Below are 23,538 nucleotides of genomic sequence, written 5' to 3'. Positions count from 1 at the left end.
GCTTTGGCCCCTGTGTCTTTCTTTCTCCCTCTCTCTCTCCGTTTCTCTCTCTCTTTTACTTTCTTATCGTCTACTCCAGACTACCAGGTTCCGGTCCATTAAAGGACCTCAACAGGTGATGAGTGAGTCGGGCTGCTGGAGGGGCCGACATCTCCACGGCGGCTTCACGGCGTCAGCTGGAGGATGGCAGGGCCACAGGACTGGAGCTGCCGAGAGGACATGCTGCCTAGTCTTCCTGGCGCTCGGTGGCGGGGAGCTTCTCACCCGGCCCACAGAGTCCTGGTGGTGGCCTGAATCCGTCCCCAGGGCCCTGGACGCCCCGAGGAGGGCTTCCCAACCGCAGCAGAGGTGTGGGGAAGGAGCGGGGCTGAGATGGTTCCTGTCAGTTCTGCTCTGCCTGCCCCTTGAAGACAAGACCGTCCTGTAGCCACCCTCAAGCAGCTCCTCTGAATGCAAGTCACGATGAGAGGGATGTGCGAGGCCTCCTCCCGAGCCACAAGTGGGGCGCGCCTGTACCTCCGCCACTCAAGTGTCATGGGCTCAGGTGGTCTGGGACTGGTTGTTTAGAAGCACGTGGTCTGGGAATGGTCCTCAAAGCTCCTACAACCTTTCCTGATAAATGCTTTGAGTAGGTTTCTTTTCTGAGTTTTTGTTTCTCTTTTTCACTCTTTTTAAATGTTTTTAATCACTACATTGATAAATCTACCACTGTCTACCTTTTCTGGGTCTGTTGGTTTTTTTCTTTCAAACAAATCCTTCACAACTATTTTTTATAATTTTATTATATGTAATTAAACATTTATTTAGAATTGGGGATTATAAACAAAAACACTGCTTGACCAAGTTGACTTTTTGAAAATCGGTTACTTGGAACTTCCCTGGGGTCCGGTGGCTCTGACTGTCTGCTCCCAGTGCCGGGGCCCTGGTTTCAGTCCTGGGCAGGGAGCTGGGCCCATGTGCTCCAGCCGAAGAGCCTGCGCACCACAGCTAGGACCAGGTGCGGCCAAGTAAATACTGAAAAACAAAAACTTTAAAAAAAAAGGTCCCTTAAATTTCTAATAGCTTTGTAAACTAAGTACTGTTTATGACTTATGACAGCAGATTTACATTCCTAAAGATGTAGGCTTTTTAGAGAATGCTGTTATAAATGATCATCACATTAATTCATTTCATCCCTACATAACAAAATAGCCAGAACATTTTTAACTGCATGTCAGCATTTCGAGAAAGCAACATACGTACCGTCCGCTACGCCGAGTTTTGAATGTGTCCTCCGAGGCCTGCGCTGAGTACAGCTGGGGAGCAGAGTGCAGGTGGTCTGCAGAGTTGAAGCTTCAGCCTCCAGAAGCCTGATTCTGCAACTGTAGCACAGGCTGCGGAAGACAGAGCAGTCTGCCACAGGTGCTTCAGAATTTGTGGAGAAGGTAGGAATTCAAGTTAAACTTGGGTGATGTGTGTGGTACTTAAAGATAGCCAAGGAAGTCAGCTTCAGGCAGGAAAGGTGTGGGCTTTGTGTGGGAGCTGTTTATACTTGTTTCAGCGGGATGGAAAGAAGGCGTAAGTTGAATTTGGATGCAGCGTTATGTAAGCCAAGTGAAAGTGGCTCAGTCGTGTCCAACTCTCTGTGACCCCATGGACTTCTCCAGGTCAGAATACTGGAGTGGGTTGCCTTTCCCTTGTCCAGTGCATCTTCCCCACCCAGGGATGGAACCCAGGTCTCCCACATTGCAGGCGGATTCTTTACCAGTTGAGCCACAAGTGAAGGCCCAGAGTAGGTTTTATTTTGCAAGCAATGGAGAGTGAAGGAGGGTTTTATCAGGGAAGATCTGATGAGATTGACCCATTAGAGGAACATTTTGGGAAGGAATTGAAGTAGGGCAAGATGGGGCATGGGGCATGGCAGTCTGGGCTCTTGAAGCCATCCAAGCGGTGCTGAGGCTGAACTTGGCAGATGGAGACAGAGTGTGCTGCCGCCGTGGGGCTTAGACAGCCTCGTGGGTGGTGCACTGCTTGCTGGCACTCAGTTCTGACCCGAGGCCAGAGGAGGTGTTGTGAGGATCTGGCAGTTTCTGCGCGGGGGTGAGCTGCTGGGGTCTCACAGGTGACTTGTGCTGTCCCTCCTGTTGTTTTCTGGAGTCCAGCCTCCCACCAGGGCTTCCCTGGTGGCTCAGCTGGTGAAGAATCCGCCTGCAGTGTGGGAGACCTGGGCTCGATCCCTGGGTTGGGAAGATCCCTGGAGAAGGGAAAGGCTACCCACTCCAGTATTCTGGCCTAGAGAATCCTCATGGACTGTATAGTCCATGGCATGACAAAGAGTCGGACACGACTGAGCAACTTTGACTATCACTGTCAGCCTCCCAGCAGCCTGGCTGTGGGCTCTGTGGTGAGAACACAGTGAACTGGGAGCTCACCTCTGCCAGTGTCCTTTCATCTGGGCCATAAGTGGAACCAACAGGGCAGAACAGATGTCCTGAGGATCTGTGCTGCCATGGGCTCTGGGGGGTGCGCGAGGCACACGGGACCACGCGCCCCACCTTGGCCATACCTGCCAGGCTGGGAGGCGCTCGGGCTGTGGCTGGGGCACCAAAGCCTGCACGGAGCGCCGGGCCTTTGGGTTCCTTAGCGGGTGACACAGTGGCTTCAGTCACAGCCGCCTCTCCCAGTGGTCTGAGCCCTTCCATGGCCCCTCAGGCTGCCCCGCTCTGGCCCTCTGAGCCCCTGTCCCAAGGGAAGGAAGCCCAGCCACTCCCGTGTGTGGATGTTTATGCAGAGGAAGGTTTTGGCCACCTGTTGACAAGGCCTCCTTGAGAGATTAGATGAATCTAAAACCCTGCCACGCCCAAGGCTGCGGCACCCAGAGCCCCTGCCCCTGCGCAGTCCACTGCTGACTGGCACCTCCACAGGAGACACTCACCCACAGTTCTGTCTCAGTCTCTGGGGTCTCCGGGTATGAGCCCTCTTGGAGGAGGTCGCCATTAACCCCGCCATAGAGCTGCCAGAACTTACACAGGATGGGAAAACAGACTCCTGGAGGGCACAAACAGAACCTTGTGTGCACCAGGATCCAGGGGAAAGGAGCAGTGACCCCACAAGAGACTGACCCAGACTTGCCCAGGAGTGTCCAGGAGACTCCGGTGGAGGTGTGGGTTGGTGGTGGCCTGCTGCAGAGCTGGGGACACTGAGTACAGCAGTGCATGCGTGGAACCTTTTGAAGGAGATTGCCATTATCATTATCTCCACCATAGTTTGGCCCCAGGTAAATAACAGGGAGGGAAAGAGCCCCAGCCATCAACAGAAAATTGGGTTAAAGATTTACTGAGCACGGGCCCGCCCATCAGAACAAGACCCAGTTTCCCCCTCCGTCTCTCTCCCATCAGGAAGCTTCCATAAGCTTCTTATCCTTCTCCATCAGAGGGCAGACAGAATGAAAACCATAATCACAGAAAACTAACCAATCTGATCACATGGACCACAGCCTTGTCTAACTCAATGAAACTATGAGCCATGCCGTGTAAGGCCACCCAAGAAAGATGGGTCATGGTGGAGAGTTCTGACAAAACATGGTCCACTGGAGAAGGGAATGGCAAACCATTTCAGTATTCTTGCTTTGAGAACCCCATGAACAGTAGGAAAAGGCAAAAGATAGAACCCTGAAAGATGAACTGCCCAGGTTGGTAGGTGCCCAATATGCTACTGGAGATCAGTGGAAAAATAGCTCCATGAAGAATAAAGAGATGGAGCCAAAGCAAAAACAACACCCAGTTGTGGATGTGACTGGTGATGGAAGTAAAGTCTGATGCTGTAAAGAGCAATAGTGCATAGGAACCTTGAATGTTAGGTCCATGAATCAAGGCAAATTGGAAGTGGTCAAACAGGAGATGGCAAGAGTGAAAATCGACATTTTAGGAATCAGTGAACTAAAATGGACTGGAATGGGTAAATTTAACTTAGATGACCATTATATCTACTACTGTGGGCAAGAATCCCTTAGAAGAAATGGAGTAGCCATCATAGTCAACAAAAGAGTCCAAAATGCAGTAGTTAGATGTAATCTCAAAAATGACAGAATGATCTCTGTTTGTTTCCAAGGCAAACCATCCAACATCACAGTAGTCTAAGTCTGTGCCCCAACCAGTAATGCTGAAGAAGCTGAAGTTGGATGGTTCTATGAAGACCTACAAGACCTAGAACTGACACCCAAAAAAGATGTCCTTTTCAGCATAGGGGACTCGAATGCAAAAGTAGGAAGTCAAAAAATACATAATAATTTGCCTGGAGTAACAGGTAGATTTGGCCTTGGAGTACAGAATGAAGCAGGGCAAAGGCTAATAGAGTTTTGCCAAGAGAACATACTGGTCATAGCAAACACCCTCTTCCAACAACACAAGAGAAGACTCTACAGATGGACATCACCAGATGGTCAATACTGAAATCAGATTGATTATATTCTTTGCAGCCAAAGATGGAGAAGCTCTATACAGTCAGCAAAAACAAGACCAGGAGCTGACTGTGGCTCAGATCATGAATTCCGTATTGCTAAATTCAAACTTACATTGAAGAAAGGAGGAAAAACCACTAGACCATTCAGGTATGACCTAAATCAAATCCATAATAATTATACAGTGGAAGTGAGAAATAGATTCAGGGGATTAGATCTGATAGAGTGCCTGAAGACCTATGGACAGAGGTTTGTGACATTGTACAGGAGGCAGTGATCAAGACCACCCGCAAGAAAAAAAATGCGAAAAGGAAACATGGCTGTCTGAGGAGGTCTTACAAATAGCTGAGGAAAGAAGAGATGCAAAAGGCAAAGGAAAAAAGGAAAGATATACTCATTTGAATGCAGAGTTCCAGAGAATAGCCAGGAGAGACAAGAAAGCCTTCCTCAGTGATCAGTGCAAAGAAAGAGAGGAAAACAACAGAATGGGAAAGACTAGAGATCTCATCAAAAAAATTAGAGATACCAAGGGAACGTTTCATGCAAAGATGGGAACAATAAAGGACAGAAATGGTATGGACCTAACAGAAGCTATTAAGAAAAAGTGGCAAGAATACACAGAAAACTGTACAAAAAAGATCTTCATGACCCAGATAACCATGATGGTGTGATCACTCACCTAGAGCCAGACATCCTGGAATGCGAAGTCAAGTGGGCCTTAGGAACCATCACTACAAACAAAGCTAGTGGAGGTGATGGAATTCTAGTTGAGCTATTTCAAATCCTAAAAGATGATGCTGTGAAAGTGCTGCACTCAATATGCCAGCAAATTTGGAAAACTCAGCAGTGCCCACAGGACTGGAAAAGGTCAGTTTTCATTCCAATGCCAAAGAATGCTCAAACTACCACACAATTGCACTCATCTCACACGCTGGCAAAGTAATGCTCAAAATTCTCCAAGCCAGCCTTCAACAGTAACTGAACTTGCATATATTCAAGTTCACTGAACCATGAACTTCCAGATGTTCAAGCCAGATTTAGAAAAGGCAGAGGAACCAGAGATCAAATTGCCAACATCTGCTGGATCATCTAAAAAGCAAGAGAGTTTCAGAAAAACATCTACTTCTGCTCTATTGACTATGCCAAAGCCTTTGACTGTGTGGATCACAACAAACTGTGGAAAATTTTTAAAGAGATGGAAATACCAGACCACTGACCTGCCTCCTGAGAAATCTGTATGCAGGTCAAGAAGCAACAGTTAGAACTGGACATGGAACAACAGCTGCTGCTGCTAAGCCGCTTCAGTCGTGTCCGACTCTGTGACCCTGTAGACGGCAGCCCACCAGGCTCCCCCGTCCCTGGGATTCTCCAGGCAAGAACACTGGAGTGGGTTGCCATTTCCTTCTCCAATGTATGAAAGTGAAAAAATAAAGTGAAGTCGCTCAGTCGCGTCTGACTCCTAGCGACCCCATGGACTGCAGCCCACCAGGCCCCTCCGTCCATGGGATTTTCCAGGCAAGAGTACTGGAGTGGGGTGCCATTGCCTTCTCCAATGGAACAACAGACTGGTTCCAAATCGGGAAAGGAGTACATCAAGGCTGTATATTGTCACCCTGCTTATTTAACTTATATGCAGAGTACATCATGAGAATCACTGGGCTGGATGAAGCACAAGCTGGAATCAAGATTGCCAGGAGAAATATCAATAACCTCAGATATGCAGCTGATACCACACTTATGACAGAGAGTGAAGAGGAACTAACAAGCCTCTTGATGAAAGTGAAAGAGGAGTGTGAAAAAGCTGGCTTAAAATTCAATATTCAGAAAACTAAGATCATGGCATCTGGTCCCATCACTTTATGGCAAATGAGGAAACAGTGACAGACTTTATTTTGGGGGGATCCAAAATCACTGCAGATGATGACGGCAGACACGAAATTAAAAGGCGCTTGCTCCTTGGAAGGAAAGTTATGACCAACCTAGACAGCATATTAAAAAGAGACATTGCTTTGCCAACTAAGGTCCGTCTGGTTGCAATGTTGGACACAACTGAGCGACTGAACTGAATTGACCTCCTCTTGGGCACCTTTCGACAAGAAAAGGGCACGACTAAGCTGAATGCAGTTGACGTCAATGTCCCATTAAAGCGGTTCTGCTCATTTCGCCTAAGGGAAGAGGATTCATTTCACAAGGATCAAAGTTTGTCTTTGTAAATGACTACTTTCTTTAAGGCATTGAAGACAGCCCCTGGCCACTCACTGGTCCCCAAGCTGCACCCATGCTCCAGACACCCTGGATTCTCCTCGTCTTCATCACTAATGCTGCTGTTTCCCTTGATTCAGGAGGACTCTCCTTCATCAGATGGCTCCCTAAATTATGTGTCCACTCAACAAACACTAAGTGCCTGTCATAAAATGAGTGTCTTTGTAAGAAAAAGAAAAAAGGGTTTTTGCATAGACTCCTCCTGACCTAACAATTCCTTCATTACAAGCACTTATTTTCCCCCGATGGCAAGTTGATTGAGAATAGGGTTTTCTGTCACATACAAACTGTTGTCCAGGGAGACTAATGCTTGCATCTTCAACTAAGTCTAGTCCCTTGCTGATGGTTGAACAAGTGCTGGGTGCACTGGTCATGGCATGGCCAAGAGCTGGGCCCAGGACACAGGTTCACTCAAATGACTGTTCCTGCGGGAAAGCACTCGCTTATCAATCACCTGCCTCCACTGAGGGTCAGCTAGTCGGGCTGGGACCGGAACCTCCGGTGTGAGTGCCCTGTGCTGGCCCAGAGGCCTGCCTGGCCTGCTGCCCACGGGGCCCCGCTGGGAGGACCACGGGCTTCGGGGGGAGCCGTCCCCCAGCAGAGATGCCCCCCATCACCTGCCCTCCCTGAGCCGGCCCAGCTCCCACCCCTTTCTGAATGGCAGCGGGCATCCCTGCCAGAGCCAACCCCCCAGCCCACCAGCTCTCAGAACCCATGTCAGCCTCGGCAGTAACTGAGTCCATTCCCTCTAAACATGGGTACAGCCGTGTGAAGGTTTGCTCGCTCCTCGTGAGCAGATCTGACAACCCCCCCCCCCCGCCCCGCCCTGGGCCTTTTCTAGCGTCACCAGGCCTGTGGTGGCCGCTTGCCCCTCCAGCCGGGCCTGACATTGGTGCCACTGTGTGGGGACCTCCACCTGTCCGGGTCTGGGCTCTGGGCCTGCAGGGGGCGGGGGGTCAGTGGTGTGGGAGCTGAGCCTTCCTCGGTCTGGTAGCCACTTTTAAGTCCCAGTCCATGTTCCCGATAAAAAAGCTTGAGTAGCCACTGTCCTTCACATCAGTGGCCCGAGGACAGATGGTTCAGAACTGCCTGTGGCAACTGGTTACCTTTTTAAAAACATAATGTTTCTATTGGAGTGTAATTGCTTTCCAGGCTTGTGCTAGTTTCTGCTGCACGACAAAGTGAGTCAGCTGTAAGTGTGCACACACCCCTCCCTCGAGTCTCCCTCCCCCCAGCCCCGTCCCGCCTGCAGCGCGTCTCGGAGCTCCCCGTGCGTGCAGCAGCTGCCCCCCGCCGCCATTCAACACGCAGTCACGTGTGTGTGTCAGTCCCAACCTCCCGCTCACCCCACCGTCCCCTCCCTCCCGTGTCCACGTGCCCACTCTCTATGACTGTGTCTCTATTCCTGCCCTGCAGATAGGTTCATCTGTACCATTTGTTTTCTAGAGTCCACATATATGGATATGATGTTAATACATGATGTGTGTTTTTCTCCTTCTGACCACCCTGTGTCAGATTCCAGGTCTATACACATCTCTGCAAATGACCCAGCTTTGTCCTTTATATGGCCAAGTAATATTCCATTGTCTGTATGTACCACATCCTCTCTATCCATCTCGTCAGTGGGCGTCTAGTTGCTTCCATGTTGTGTTGTCAATAGTGCTGCAGTGGACATGGGGGTGCATGTTAAAAAAAAACAGCTTTTATCTTATGGGAGTTACTTGTGTAACACAGGACAGTGTTTGGAATACAGTGGGTGTGTGTTACTCACTCAGTTCTGTCCAACTCTATGTGACCCCATGGACTGTAGCCCAGCAGGCTCCTCTGTCCATGGAATTCTCCAGGCAAGAATATTGGAGTGAGTTGCCATTCCCTTCTCCAGGGGATCTTCCCAATCCAGGGACTGAACCCAGATCTCCTGCGTTGCAGGCAGTCTCTTCACCATCTGAGCCACTATAGGGAAGCTACTATACTGGAATGCAGTGGGTTCTCAATAAATATCCTTTAACTTAATGAATAAATAAAAATGAAAGTACAGTATTGTCCAGAAAGGAAAATTCTCTAGTTTTTTCAGGCCCCCGAAGAGAGAGAGTGAACAATAATTGAAATACCTTGTGTTTAAGTGGGATCTAATTATAACTTGATGAACTTGATGAAATGATTCTAAAATTAATCTGGAGTAGCACATGAATAAACAGGAAGCCTCCTTAAAGAGAATAACAAAGCCACAGACTCAAGCTATGAAATATGCTGTGTTGTGTAATAACATTCAGATCTGTAGGAAGCAAATAGAGAGGATAAGACTCATAAGATGTGTGAGGCATAGGCAAGCTCCTGCAGGATGTGTCAGACTTGTGTGACGTAGGTAGATCACATGCTTGTGAACACAGAGAGGGACGGAAGGACCAAGTTTGGACTGAACATTTATGATCCCTCCTTAACTTCTGCCCTGCTCACCCCACATTAGTCCCAGCCCTGTGCATAGGCCTGACAGTCTGCAACATACTAAGTGTCCATGAACCCTGTGAGGCCCTTGGGACTCATGAGGTCTAATTCCTGTACCCACCGGGGATACTCATGCTGCCCACAGGGTCCTTGGCTGCAGAGCGCAGATGAGTCCCATGGCCGCCCTGCAGACTGAACGGAGAGCTGCAGCCATCAGCCGTCTCTGGGGGAGGGGGCGCTGTGTGCTCCCAACCACACCTTTACAGGGCTCCGGCGGGGTCCGTCTGTCCACTGGCACTCTATCCTAAGAGCGTTACCACTTCATCTCTCACTTCTCACTCTGTGTTTTAAATTTATTTCCTAAACCGTGTGGTCTGAGTCAATGTGATCTGTAAGACTTTCTGTTCCTTGCCCTTTGGGATAATTTGTTGGTAGTACCCTTCGATGCCAATATTGCATCAAAGGAAGTTCCCGAACAAAACTCGTTGAAATGTTAAGGTACACGCCGCCTGGCCCAGAGGTTAGTAGCACAGGCTTTGGAACTCTGCCGCAGGGACCGAGACCTGGGCCTGCCGCTGACCGCTGCGTCACCTTGGGCCAGTTACCTCAGCTCACTCTGCGTCAGCTCCTTTTTTGTTTCAATTGTGCTGCACATCTTTTGGGATCTTTGTTCCTTAACCAGGGATCAAACCCTCACCTTTGGCAGTGATAGCGAGCAGTCCTAACCACTGGGCTGCCAGGGAATTTCCTGCCTGAGTTCCTAAATCTGTGAAATAGGAATAAAAAGAGCATTAGCTGATAAAGCTGATAGATGAGTTCACAGGTAGTGAGTTTAGAACTGTGCGTGGCCCCGTGTAAGTTCTTTTTGCAAGTTGGATCTGGTCAGACAGACCCAGTGGAATAAATGGAATAAAATACAGAATCAAAAGCAGATAAAAGTATATGAGAATTTAGTATATGATAAAGGTCTTTGCAAACTAATGAGGGAAGAATTATATTTGGGAGAAATCTGTTAGCCATTTGGAAAAAAATGGAAAGGTTCATCTACCTTTCAGTTTGATCTGTAAGCCTTTCTGTTCCTTGGCCTTTGGGATAACTTATATTAACATATTATATTAACATAAATTTGATTATGTTAATATAAATTAACATCTTATATTAACATCAATTTTTGATGAACCAGAGATTTAAATGAAGAAACAAGCTGTAGAAACATTAGAAGAAAACATAGGCACCATGGAGTAATCTACAGAATTACTGCCATAGAAGATGTTTAGATCTTAAATGGCAGAACTATATAATAAGAGCTAAAATCAATATCAAGTGGGTAAATATTAACATTTAATATATCCATACAAGCAACAATAGACGTTTTGCAGGAGCACATACAAAATGATACACATCCTTCAGAACCCAGGGGACTGATTCTAGAACCTCCTAAGACACCCAAGCCCACAGGTACTCAGGGCCCTCACCGTCAGTCCTCCGTATCCCCAGATGTGGAACTTGCAGTCAGACTGTGAAGTGATGGGCATGAAATGTACTCCAAGACACGGGAAGAACACAGCTGGGCAAACAGCTGCGTCCACTCTGTAGGCAGCCTGCACGGAGCTCACAGCTGCTTATTCGCTTTCACTTCCAGAGCAATGTGCGACATGTAAGGGGGTTAGCGAAGCCTGACTACCAACAAAGCTAGCGGAGGTGATGGAATTCCAGCTGAATTATTTCAAATCCTAAAAGATGATGGGTTAAAGTGCTGCCCTCAATATGCCAGCACATTTGGAAAACTCAGCAGTGGCCACAGGATTGGAAAAGGTCAGTTTTCATTCCAATCCCAAAGAAAGGCAATGCCAAAGAATATTCCAACTCCCGTACAATTGTGCTCATTTCACTTGCTAGCAAGGTAATGGTCAAACTCCTTCCAGTCAGGCTTCAACAGTATGTGAACTAAGAAATTCCAGATATACAAGTGGATTTAGAAAAGGCAGAAAAACCAGAGATCAAATTGCCAACATCCACTGGATCATATAAGAAGCAAGAGAATTCCAGAAAAATATCTACTTCTGCTTCATCGACTAAAGCCTTTGACTATGTGAATCACAAGAAACTGCAGAACATTCTTAAAGAGACGGGAATACCAGACCACATGACCTGCCTCTTGAGAAATCTGTATGCAGATCAAGAAGCAACAGTTAGAACTGGACATGGAGCAACAGACTGGTTCCAAATTGGGAACAAGACTGTGTACTGTCACCCCGCTTATTTAACTCATATGCAGAGTACATCATGAGAAACCCTGGGCTGGATGAAGCACAGGCTGGAATCAAGATTCCTGGGAGAAATATCAGTAGTCTCAGATTTGCACATGACACCACCCTTATGGCAGAAAGTGAAGAACTAAAGAGACTCTTTGCCGGGTCCAGCCCCGGCTGATCCAGGGAGTTTGAAGCAGGGATGGCGTTGGCGAGGATCAGGATACAATAGCTTCAATTAGATATTAATTAGAGATGTAAAGAGTAATAGAATGAGGATAGCTCAGTAGGAAAATTCAGTGGAGAAAAGAGGCTGAGTAGCTTGGTTTACGCAGGAGACCAATAAAACTTCAAGACAAGAAGTTTGCACCACTTACATAGGCCACAGGCGTCCTTCCGTTCTCCTGAAGGACAGGAGACACTGAGGCCTCCCCAGTCGGATCTTAGAAGCCCAGGCAAAATTAGTAAGCGTGGTGGGTTCCGTGCTCCAGATGGAGACTCAGCCAGTGTGAGTGAGAGAGTGCAACATGGGGAGACCAGTATTTCGAGAAACTGATCCCAATTCTTTATTTTCCATGGTCTACTTTTATACACTGAGATGTTATGCAAAAGTCACGTGGGGTCAGCAGTCCTGACTTTTATCAAAGTCAGGTGCTTCATACAAATGTATACAGAGGTCTTAGGGGTGTTACATATCTTCTGGCCAGGGGGCCTGCTGACAATTTATGACCCTCTCCTTGTGACAGCAGTCAGCCAACCAGGACACTTATTTCTCCAGGGGTGATTATTCTTAAAACAGACGCCACCCAAATAAAGTTACATTCCTATAGGGTGAGGGTATAGTGGGTTTTAGTTAAGGAAAGAATTTACTTAGCCTAAGGTCTAACGTGATTAATATCAAAGGTTAATACCTATTTCTTCTATATATTCATTAATGTGTGTAAGGGCAGGGGATGTGGAGACTTAGCAACAAACATAGGCTCAACAAATGAAAAACCCTTCACCAATACAATTTCTAATCAGCCCACTATACTTATACTAATGGTTTTCTAACTTTTCTAAGGAACCTGTTTTTAGAAGGTTTAAAGCATCTCGTGCCTCTCATGGTTGGGAGGCTGTGAGCAATCACATGTGGCCGGACGAGCCTGTCAGGCAGGCTAGAGAACCTTCAGAGGAGTTTGTAGGTTAAAACACTCTTGTCCTGCCCAGGAGTTTTTATTAACTGGAGCTCTAAGTTAATTCCTTCTCCGAAAGAGGTGGTGGGGGACAGCCCCCCGTAAAGTCAGAGGTGTAGGTGAGCACAAAGTAGTGAAGTAGGCAGGCTCTGGTTATGGGGGTAGATGCTCGAGGATTTCCAGGGGGACTCCTGAGGCTCGATCCCGCCTTTGCGTATGTCGAGCCTCCTTCCTCATGACTTTTGCCACGGGCCGAGTGCCTCACTCTGGCCCCCAACATCTTCCCTGTTTTTATTTCTTAAAACAGCCAGATGCAGCTCAGTCGTGAGCTTCTGAATGCTCTGCCGAAGAATCCTGACAATACAAGGAAGAATGATTATGAGAAGTAGGATTAGAGCACCAACGACAGCGTAACTAGGGATATTAGACAGAATATTTTTTCCAGAAATAAAGTTAGAGAAGGTATGAAAAAAGTCATTAGCTGCTCCAGCGGCGGTAAAATCCAGTCGAAAGTGTTCCAAGGTCTGTATTTGATTATGAAGTTTCCCTAAGTCCAGGCCAATATCAGAACTATTCCAAACACCTGAGATATGATTTTTAATCTTTTCCCGTTCAAAATCTGTCTCGTTTACCTTCAAAGATGTCAGGCATATCTACCTGTAATCAGCGTGGCATGTCAAAGCCATCTTCACCTTTAAAGCCTGTAACTCAGTCCCAATATGCATAATTGACTCTTCTAAGGCGTCTACTCTCATCTCTAATTTCCTATCTATAGCTTCCTGAGTTGCTAGAGTTAAAGAAACATTTTTAGACATGGTATCAACATATTGGGCAGTATGCACTTGTTGAGTCAATGATATTGCTGCCGCAGTAACAGAACTAATTGCTGCTATTAAAGCTGCTGTTCCTAAAATAAGTAACCCCACAAACCGTCGCAGTCGTGTTAAATCCTGTAGTTGTTGTAACACAGGGAGACCGTAATTGTCATATCAGTGGGAGGTCATCGTCACGGGTATCATGAGATAGGGTGGGCATCGCAACACCACAAAAGAGCAAACATTATATTGAGGGGTCAAACAGGATGAAAGCATACATTGTTCACAAGTTACCACGTTAGGTCCACCTGAATAATTCATGCGTACATTAAGTTTGTTGGAGTCATTAGTAAAAAGGAAAACATAAGGCGAGGGTAAACAAGCTAAAACAGAATAAGTGGAATCGTTATCTGGGCGAGATAAAGAAACGGGGGCAGTAGCAGCAAGGGCTCTCCAAATCTCAGGCTGCCAATAGGTTTTGCTTTTAGCTGTATACGACAGCATAGGAGGAACAAATTGGTTAATATGCCATCTACTGGCTTGTGTAGGCCAAGGAAGAGGAATCCTATTCCAATTCTCAAATCTGCCTTTAAATGTTATCTTGATCAATGGATCCTCACCTGGATTCGGGTTGCTCCAGTCCTGAATAGTATAATTCCCACCGCCTTGTATCCTATAATCAATCCTTGAACTATAAGTACAAGTTGTCCAAGTCGGATACCCAGTACAGCCATCTATGGTCTTCCACACTTCATCTGAAGGAGCAACCTTATAACACTTTGGATAACCGGGAGGGGGTGTAAAGCGCAGGGTCACATAAGGGTCATGGATCCTGGGCAAGCGGGCCACTAATACCCAAACTACCCGATGACGTAAAGACTGGGAATCTATTTTTGAGGAATCTGTTATAATTGTTTTTGTAGAGGCCCCAATGCACCCTTCTTTAGTGGGTGTAATAAAACTCCTTGGATTATTGGGGAAGTTAAAGCAAACAGGAAGATCGTCTATTAATCCCCTGAAGGTATAATTAAAATTAATAGGATATTAATTTGCCACGGGCTGAGTGCCTCACTCTGGCCCCCAATACCTCTTGATGGAAGTGAAAGAGGAGAATGAAAAAGCTGGCTTAAAACTCAACATTCAGAAAACTAAGATCATGGCATCTGGTCCCACCAGTTCATGGCAAATAGATGGGGGGAAAATGAAAACATGAGTTTATTTTCTTGGACTCCAAAATCACTGCAGATGGTGACTGCAGCCATGAAATTAAAAGATGCTTCCTCCTTGGAAAAAAAGCTATGACCAACCTAGACAACATTTTAAAAAGCAGAGACATCACTTTGCCAACAAAGGTCCATCTAGAGAAAGCGATGTATGGTTTTTCCAGTAGTCATGTATGGATGTGAGAGTTGGACTATAAAGAAAGCTGAGCTCCGAAGAATTGATGCTTTTGAACTGTGGTGTTGGAGAAGACTCTTGAGAGTCCCTTGGACTGCAAGGAGATCCAACCAGTCCGTCCTAAAGGAAATCAGTCCTGAATATTCATTGGAAGGACTGATGCTGAAGCTGAAACTTCAATACTTTGGCCACCTGATGCGAAGAGCTGACTCATTTGAAAAGACCCTGACGCTGGGAAAGATTGAGGGCAGGAGAGACGGGGACGACACAGGATGAGATGGTTGGATGGCATCACCGACTCGATGGACATGAGTTTGAGTGAGCTCCGGGAGTTGGTGATGGACAGGGAGGCCTGGCGTGCTGCAGTCCATGGGGTCCCAAAGAGTCGGCAGGGGCACGCTGAGCGACTGAATAACAAAGCTGCTCTCAGAGCCTGAATCCGGATTTGCACAGACCAGCCTGGAGGGCTGTAGCCAAGCCGGTGGCCCCGCGGGGGGAGGGGCGTGTCCGCCCAAGTGAGGCCTCAGCCCCACCCCCACGGCCTCGCCCCGCCCCGCTGGCCCCACTCCCGACTCCACTTTGGCGTCCGCCTTGCCGGTCCGGCTGGTCTGGAGCCAGAAGAGCTCTGGGCTTCAGGTTCGCTGGCGCGGCCTGGGACTTGGCAGTTTCAGGGTCGGTCTGGCAAGAGCCTGACCTGCCCCGGGGATGTCGCCGGGCCTGAGAGGCGCTCCAGCTGGACCCGAAGTCCAGGAAAGGACCATCCTGCTCTCAGAGCCTCGGGCAGGGATGTGAGACGACCGTGCCAAGGGGATGGCTGCTACTGCGCGGGGTCCTGGGGGAATGGTGCAGACGGAGGAGAGGGTGCAGGAGAGGGGAGACAGATGCAGGAGGGGTGCGGGAGGGGGAGGGGTGCAGACAGGAGAGACAGGTGCAGGAGGGGGAGGGGTGCAGGAGGGGAGACAGGTGCAGGAGGGGGAGACAGGTGCAGGAGGGGAGACAGGTACAGGAGGGGGAGACAGGTGCAGGAGGGGGAGGGGTGCAGGAGGGGAGACAGGTGCAGGAGGGGGAGGGGTGCAGGAGGGGAGACAGGTGCTGGAGGGGGAGACAGGTGCAGGAGGGGGAGGGGTGCAGGAGGGGAGACAGGTGCGGGAGGGGGAGGGGTGCAGGAGGGGAAACAGGTGCAGGAGGGGGAGGGGTGCAGGAGGGGAAACAGGTGTAGGAGGGGGAGACAGGTGCAGGAGGGGAAACAGGTGCAGGAGGGGGAGGGGTGCAGGAGGGGAGACAGGTGCAGGAGGGGGAGGGGTGCAGGAGGGGGAGGGGTGCACGAGGGGAGACAGGTGCGGGAGGGGGACGGGTGCAGACAGGAGAGACAGGTGCAGGAGGGGGAGGGGTGCAGGAGGGGAGACAGGTGCAGGAGGGGGAGACAGGTGCAGGAGGGGGAGGGGTGCAGGAGGGGAGACAGGTGCAGGAGGGGGAGGGGTGCAGGAGGGGAGACAGGTGCAGGAGGGGGAGACAGGTGCAGGAGGGGGAGGGGTGCAGGAGGGGAGACAGGTGCGGGAGGGGGAGGGGTGCAGACAGGGGAGACAGGTGCAGGAAGGGGAGGGGTGCAGGAAGGGGCAGGGGTTCTGGCAGTGGGGGCGGGTCTCAGAGGGAGATGGGTGGGTGCAGGCTGCCCAGAGTCCACAGTGGGTTGGGCACCACTTGGGTCCTGAGAGCGGCCTCAGTGGGCCATTGGTCTACAGGGAGCTCCAGAGGAGGCCCAGGGCGGGGTCCTGGCGGTTTTGGGTCCCTCTCCTTATGCGCTGCCCTGGGACGGCCTGTTGGGGGAGCGGGTCTAGGGTGGGGGTCATCTGCACTGTGAGTCTGGGGCCTGTCACTTGGAGCTGGGTCCACCTTCCCCATGACCTCCCTGACACCCCCCTGTCAGGTCCCCAGGGACACCCCTCATTGCTAGGTGGGCCCCCACGGCGGCTCCTGTTCCCTGAAGAAAGTCATGGGCCGCGGTGTGGGGGAGGGGTTGGGGGCGATGGGCGGAGATGACTGGGGCCCAGAGGCCCGGTCAGCCAGTGTTCTCAGCTGGACACTGAGCCCTGAGAGTCAGTCAGCCGGAAAATGTCTCTGGCAAATTACCCAAGATGATTTTGTTTATAAAGCTTCCTTGAGGCTTGGTCATCTCTAAAAAGTCAGGGGTGTCTGAAGACCCCATGGTTCAGCAGGAGCCTGTCTGTGCAGCCCACCTCCCTCCCAGCAGGAGACCTGGCCTTGGAGTGTCTGGAACCCAGGATAGCTTTGCAGGCCTGCCCGCCCCCAGCCCCCTGGCCTCCAAGGCCTGGCCTCTCCCGGCAGCCACTCCTTCCCGGCCCCGGGCCCTGACCTCTGCCCCTCCGGTCTGTCTAGGATGCAGGCCTTCTTGTTCCTGGTGAGGTTGGCGGGCCTCCTGAGCCTGACTTCCAGGTTCCTGGTAACGTCCGCGTTGCAAGAAGGCCTCCCAGAGAGGTGGGTCTGAGGGCAGGGCCCTGGAGGAGAGACCCTCGCGACGGGCCCGCCTCTGTGGGAGTCACACGCCTCCTGTGTCCCTGCAGCGTGGTCGAGGCTCTCCTGAGGCCCTCACACGTCAGTGAGCGGCTTGTGGGTCTGCAGGTGAGGGGCTCCAACTTCACACTGGGGAACATGCCTTTCCTCATCCTGTCGGGCACCATCCACTACTTCCGCGTGCCCCGGGACTACTGGAAGGACAGCCTCCTGAAGCTGAAGGCCTGCGGCTTCAACACCGTCACCACGTGAGTGCGGGCTGCCGCGGCCCTTGCACCGGCCTCCGCTGGGCGTCGCGGGCTCCCGGCCCCGCCTGAGTGGAGCCCGCTCCTGCGCCGTGCGTCTCAGCAGGCTTGCTCCGGCCTGCACGCCGCGGTCTCCTCCCGGGCGGCTGCAGCCCAGCGTCCCCTCGGTCCCGGGGGTCTAGGCAGCGGGCCCCACCCTCCTTGGAGAGCTGCCGTGTGGGCAGAGTCGGGCCAGTGATGAGTGCCAGGGAAATCCCATCTCACTGAGAATCAGGCCTGGAGAATGCTGGGATTGTCCTCACTGTGTTCACTGAAGCGAAGAAAGAACAAACATGGCAGACTTCTTTTCCACCTTCCAAGCTTAGAAAGCGCCCTCCGTTACTGTTTGGAGAGCTCCATTTGTGTCCTTTTCAGTGACTTGATTTTTAAAGTGTGAGGTTAGGAAAAAAAAACAAACAAACCTGTATTTTAAATATTTGGATTTTAATTTGGCAAATGATGGGGAATGAGGTTTCAAAGCATTTTCCCCCAAATTGTCATAAAACCTTTTACACATCACTTTCCTTCTTTGTTTCCTCATTGTGCTGGCGCTTTTGTACAGCGTGATTCAGACACTGAAACTTCACGCACTGTTACATTCTGTAAAACAGGGAACCACTGTGCTACAGACCTGAAAATGATATCCTACCGCGATCAGTGCCACGGCCAGTGAAAGTGTCACGAGCTGGTAAAATCGTAAAACGTTTGTGGTTGAAATAAGACCGCCAAGTTTTGTCTGTTTTAGTGTCCTTGTTTAGAAATATAAAAATTATCACCATTGTTTCATAAACTATAAGACGCTCTGAGTCACTCAAAGCAGAACATTATCTCAGAATAAAGCAGCAGCACAGTGCTTGCATTTTGTAGAAAAGATTGCACTGTCTTTACATATATATATATATACAGTTTTTAAATTGAAGTATGGTTGATCTACAAAAGTTTTTGTGGAAAGTGTTAGTCGTTCAGTCATGTCCGACTCTCTGCAACCCCATGGACTGTAACCTGCCAGGATGCTCTGTCCATGGGATTCTCCAGGCAAGAATACTGGAGTGGGTTGCCATTTCCGTTTTCCAGGCGCTCTTCCCCACCCAGGGATTCAACCCAGGTGTCCCATATCGCAGGTAGATTCTTTTTTATCTAAACCACCAAGGTTGTGCTAATTGCTACTCTACAGCAAACTGACTCAGTTATACACATACATAAATTTTAAAATCATTTTCATTATGGTTTATCCTAGGAGATTGGGTAAAGTTCCCTGTGCTATAGTCACTCAGTCACGTCCGACCCTTTGTGACCCCATGGACTGTCCGTGGAATTCTCCAGGCCAGAATCCTGGAGCAGGCAGCCTGTCCATTCTCCAGGGGATCTTCCCAACCCAGGGATCAAACCCAGGTCTCCCACATTGCAGGCAGATTCTTTACCAGCTGAGCCACAAAGGAAGCCTAAGAACACTGGAGTGGGTAGCCTTTCCCTTCTCCAGGGGATCTTCCCGACCCGGGAAACAAACTGGGGTCTCCTGCATCGCAGGCAGATTCTTGACCAACTGAGCTACCAGGGTAGCCCTGTGCTATAGAGCACGACCTTATTTTTATCTATTCTAAATGTGATAGTTTGCATCTACTAACCCCAAAGTCCCAGTTCATCCCTCTTCCTCCCTCCCCCTTTTTTTTATTAGAGTATATTCGCTTTACGATGTTGTGTCAGTTTCTGCTGTACAGCAGCGTGAATCAGCTATACGTATACACTTATTCCTCCCTCCTGAGCCTCCCTCCCACCCTCCATCTCAGCCTCTCGGTCATCACAGAGCCCCAAGCTGAGCTCCCTGTGCTATACCGCAGCTTCCCACTAGCTGTCTGTTTAACACATAGTCATGTATATGTTGGGGTTTTTCTTGTGGCTCGGATGGTAAAGTATCTCCCTGCAATGTGGGAGACCTGGGTTCCATCCTTGGGTCAGGAAGATCCCCTGGAGAAGGGAATGGCAACCTCCTCCAGTATTCTCACCTAGAGAATTCCATGGACGGAGGAGCCTGGCGGGCTACAGTCCACGGGGTCACGACTGAGCGACTAACAGTCTCACTTTCTTCACTGTAGTGTGTCAGTCCCAGCCTCTCAGTCCGTCCCAGCCTCTCCTCCCCCCACGCAGCCTGTGCCCACGAGGCCCTTCTACCATCTGTGTCTCTGTTCCTGCCCCGCAATGTCAGTTTTCTAGATTCCATATGTGTGTGTTAATAGACCATATTGATTTTTCTCTCTTGACTTTCTCCACTCTGTGCGACACACACTGACAACCACTCCTTCTCGTACCAGCACAGCGCTTGTGGTTTGTGATGCCCTTTCATACAGGTCTCTAAATGTGTTTGCCCTGCTTTGTGTTCGCCAAGCTTCCTGGATCTGTGGTTTGACAACTGCCCTTCTGTGGGGTCGCTAAGAGTCAGAGACGACTGAGCGACTTCACGTTCACTTTTCACTTTCATGCATTGGAGAAGGAAATGGCAACCCACTCCAGTGTTCCTGCCTGGAGAATCCCAGGGACCGGGGAGCCTGGTGGGCTGCCATCTCTGGGGTTGCGCAGAGTCGGACATGACTGAAGGGACTTAGCAGCAGCAGCTTCCCTTGGGAAGTTGTTGGAATGTTACTTCTTAGACTGTTTCTTCTTTCCTTTCTCCCTTGAAGCTCCTCTGGTGCTTCTGTCACACCGGTGCTGTCCCACAGGACTCGGATACTCTCGTCCTTCCTCCCGTGTTCTTTGCTCTTTGCAGCTCCGTTTCAGGGTGTTCCTGCCCTGTCTCGGGCTCGCGCCTTCTTCCCGTGGCCTGTGGCAGCTGAGCCCGTCCGGGCGCCAGCCCTTGTGTGCCACTGCTTCCTTCTTATTCTCCGTTTCCGTCTCTGCTCATGTTGCCCACCTTGCCCGCTGTCCACTCCTTCCTTTAGCACCTGAGGCAGAGTTGCTTTAAGTTCCCGGTCTGGTAATTCCACGGTGTCTCCCATGTCGAAGCCTGGTTCTCATCTGCTTTGCCTCCTTAGCGGTGCTCTTTGTTTCTGTCTGTCTTACAGCTTTCTGTCGAAAGCCAGGCACGCTGGCGCGGGCGAGAGGGCCTGGCGCAGCAGGCCTGAGTGTGAGCTGTTACGTCGGTCTGGCGCGCGGGGCTGCTCTGTAACTGGTTTCAGCAGAAGTCCTCTTGCGTCCTTGCTGCTGTTTCCCCGCCACCTTTGGCTTTCCCTGGAGATTCCCCCTAAGCAGGGCCTGAATCCTAGAGTGCCTCTGGCTGTAACCCCTTCTGTCTGGGAGCCTGTAGACGCGCTGCGAGGGGAGGGCGGAGGCCGAGTGCCGTCGGCCTCGGTGGGTCTCTGCCCTGAGCTGACCGCGCAAGGCCGGCTCTGCGTGCTCCTCTTCCTCCTGGTGGTCGTCTCGGGAACGTCCCCTGCAGCTCTGGCAACGGTACTCTCGGCTGAGGGCGGGCATTTGTCAAGGACAGAAGAGCCTGGACATGCTTTAAAATACCCACTCTCCCCTAACCCCGTGGGAAGTGAGAGGGATTTGTCTTAGACCTTCACAGTGAGAACCCTGGGGCTTCTGCAGGTTTTGACTCTCAAGCTCATCAATACAGAGCCTCCGGTGAGCCATCACTTACAGAGAGTGCTGCTACCAACCCTGGCTCCGGCAGCCAGCTTCAGCCCTGGCCATCTGCTCTGAATGAATGTCATCAGCTGTGTTAGGAGCCTTCTCAGAGAAGCAGGGCCAGCAGGTGGAGGGCGGGTGTGGGCGGTGTGTGTGGGTGTGCAATGAGAAATCCCAGGATCTGCAGTTGGCGAACTGGAGCCCCAGAGCTAGAATGGTGAGATTCCAGCCCGAGAGATAGCAGGTGTTGGGGGAGGGGTGGTGAGCCCTGAATGCAAGCTCAGCAGTCAAGTGCTGTTGGGGTGGGGGGGCACAGGGTGAAGAATGTTACCTAGCACACCCTCACTGGTAATGTTCAGTTCAATCACTCAGTCCTGTCCAACTCTGCGACCCCATGAACTGCAGCACGCCAGGTCTCCGTGTCCATCACCAACTCCCAGAGTTCACCCAAACTCATGTCCATCGAGTCAGTGATGCCATCCAACCATCTCGTCCTCTGTTGTCCCCTTCTCCTCCTGCCTCCTCCTGGAAGAATTTTCCACAGTTTGTTGTGATCCATACAGTCAAAGGCTGTGGCGGAGTCAATAAAGCAGTAGATGTGTTTCTGGAAGTCTCTTGCTGTTTTGATTATCCAGCACATGTTGGCAATTTGGTCTCTGGTTCCTCTGCCATTTCTAAATCCAGCTTGAACATCTGGAAGTTCACGGTCCACGTACTGCTGAAGCCTGACTTCATTGCCGTCTTCACTTTCACAGTCGCATTTTCTTGAAGTTCGGCTTGTGTCCAATGCATAAGCGCTGCGCTCCATGAGCTCAGTCGCATGAACACGCTCCTATAGCCTGGCCATGTCAGGCCTCAGAAGCTTTCCCATCGCCTGCAGCCAGGGCCACCCAGCAGAGGAGGGGCGGAGCTTGTGTTACAACACATGCATCACTTTGGCCTCTTTTGAACTTTATGCACCTGGAGTCGTACAGCCTTGACTCTTGTGTCTGATCTTCTGCTCAAGATCTTGTTTGTGAGATTCCTCCATGATCCACCATATTTTATCATCCCCATCACTGTGTGTAATTCCATCAAAAACCACATGGTCTCACGTGTAGTTCGGGTCCAGTTTTCCGTATTGATTTTCTGTCTGGATGATGTGTCCACTGTTAAAAGTGGGATATTGAATCATTTTTTTAAGGATCTTGGATTTGTTCCCTAAGTTCTTATAGAAAGTTCTTTACCTAAATTCTAACTTGTCCTCTTTTCTAACAATAACGCGCCGGTCCCACAGAATCTTACCCTCATATATCTACATCTCCCCTTTGTGCCGGGCCGTGTCACGTGTCTTACTGTTTTAAACTATGAAATTCGTGATACATTCTTTTCCTGGTTTGAACATCTGTTTATATTTGAGGTAAATTTAAGGTGACAAAAGTGTCTTCTTCATTTTACGCGTCCGTTCACCTCTTGTTGATGCTCTTCATTCCTTGGTGCAGAAGACTGTTCCCACCGGGTGTCATTTCTTTCTGCTGAGAGACTTCCCCAAGTCAGCTGATCATGAATTATCTTAGATTTCATTTCTTTGAGGAATATTTCTCTTTCATCTTAAATTCTGAGGGATAATGTCACTGGGTAAAGCACTTTAGACTGATTTTTTTGTTGTTTGGTGCTTCATTTTCAGCACTTTAAATATGTTTCTTTGTTATCTTCTGACTTACACATTATCTGATGACAAGTCTTCTGTAGTTCTTATATTTTTTAAATAATTATTTGTGTAATTTCTTGTTTTCCTCTCTCTGGTTGCTTTTAAGACTTTTTCTTTGTCATTGCTTTTTAGCTATTTGCTTCTGATGCATTACGGTGTCGATCCCCCTGCCCTCCAACTTGTGGTTCATTGGAGTTCTTGGGACTGTAGGTTTATAGTTTCCATCAATTTACCAAAATTTGGTAAAACTTCCTATTTCTTCCAATAATTTTATCCCCCTTTTCCCCCTGGGACTTGGACTTCTTGATAAGATCCCACATATTACTGATGCTTTGTTCATTTTAACACTTAGTGTTTTTTCCTGTTTTCCAGTTTGGGTAATTTCTTTTGCTCTATCTTAAAACATCCTGGGATTCTATTCCTATTTCTGTTCTGTTGTTAGTATTAGTGGTATATTTTTCATTTCCTGCTCTTCATTGCATCTAGAGTATTTTTGATTTCAGATATTATATTTTTTAAAATTTAGAAGTTCTTTGGAATCCTTTTTATATCTTCCATTTTCTTCATTATGGTCATGCTTTTATTTACTTATGAAAGATATGGTATATGTTTGTTATACCTTTTTA

General features: G+C 49.4%; 1 protein-coding gene across 1 annotated transcript in view; it reads left to right on the top strand.

Moving 5' to 3' along the window:
• The first annotated feature begins 16,893 nt into the window (after positions 1-16,893).
• LOC113905972 (beta-galactosidase-1-like protein 2) overlaps positions 16,894-23,538 on the top strand; it is a 32,171-nt gene continuing 25,526 nt past the window's right edge. Inside the window, exons 1-2 of the mRNA XM_027564006.1 lie at positions 16,894-17,281; positions 17,368-17,565. Coding sequence (XP_027419807.1) covers positions 17,184-17,281; positions 17,368-17,565 — 296 coding nt within the window. The 5' untranslated portion in view covers positions 16,894-17,183. The remainder of the gene's footprint in view (positions 17,282-17,367; positions 17,566-23,538) is intronic.

The sequence above is a fragment of the Bos indicus x Bos taurus genome, chromosome 15 (assembly GCF_003369695.1).
Source record: "Bos indicus x Bos taurus breed Angus x Brahman F1 hybrid chromosome 15, Bos_hybrid_MaternalHap_v2.0, whole genome shotgun sequence".
NCBI classification, from domain to species: domain Eukaryota; kingdom Metazoa; phylum Chordata; class Mammalia; order Artiodactyla; family Bovidae; genus Bos; species Bos indicus x Bos taurus.
The sequence above is the reverse complement of the archived record's forward strand: the minus strand, read 5'-3'. Positions and strand labels throughout refer to the sequence as shown.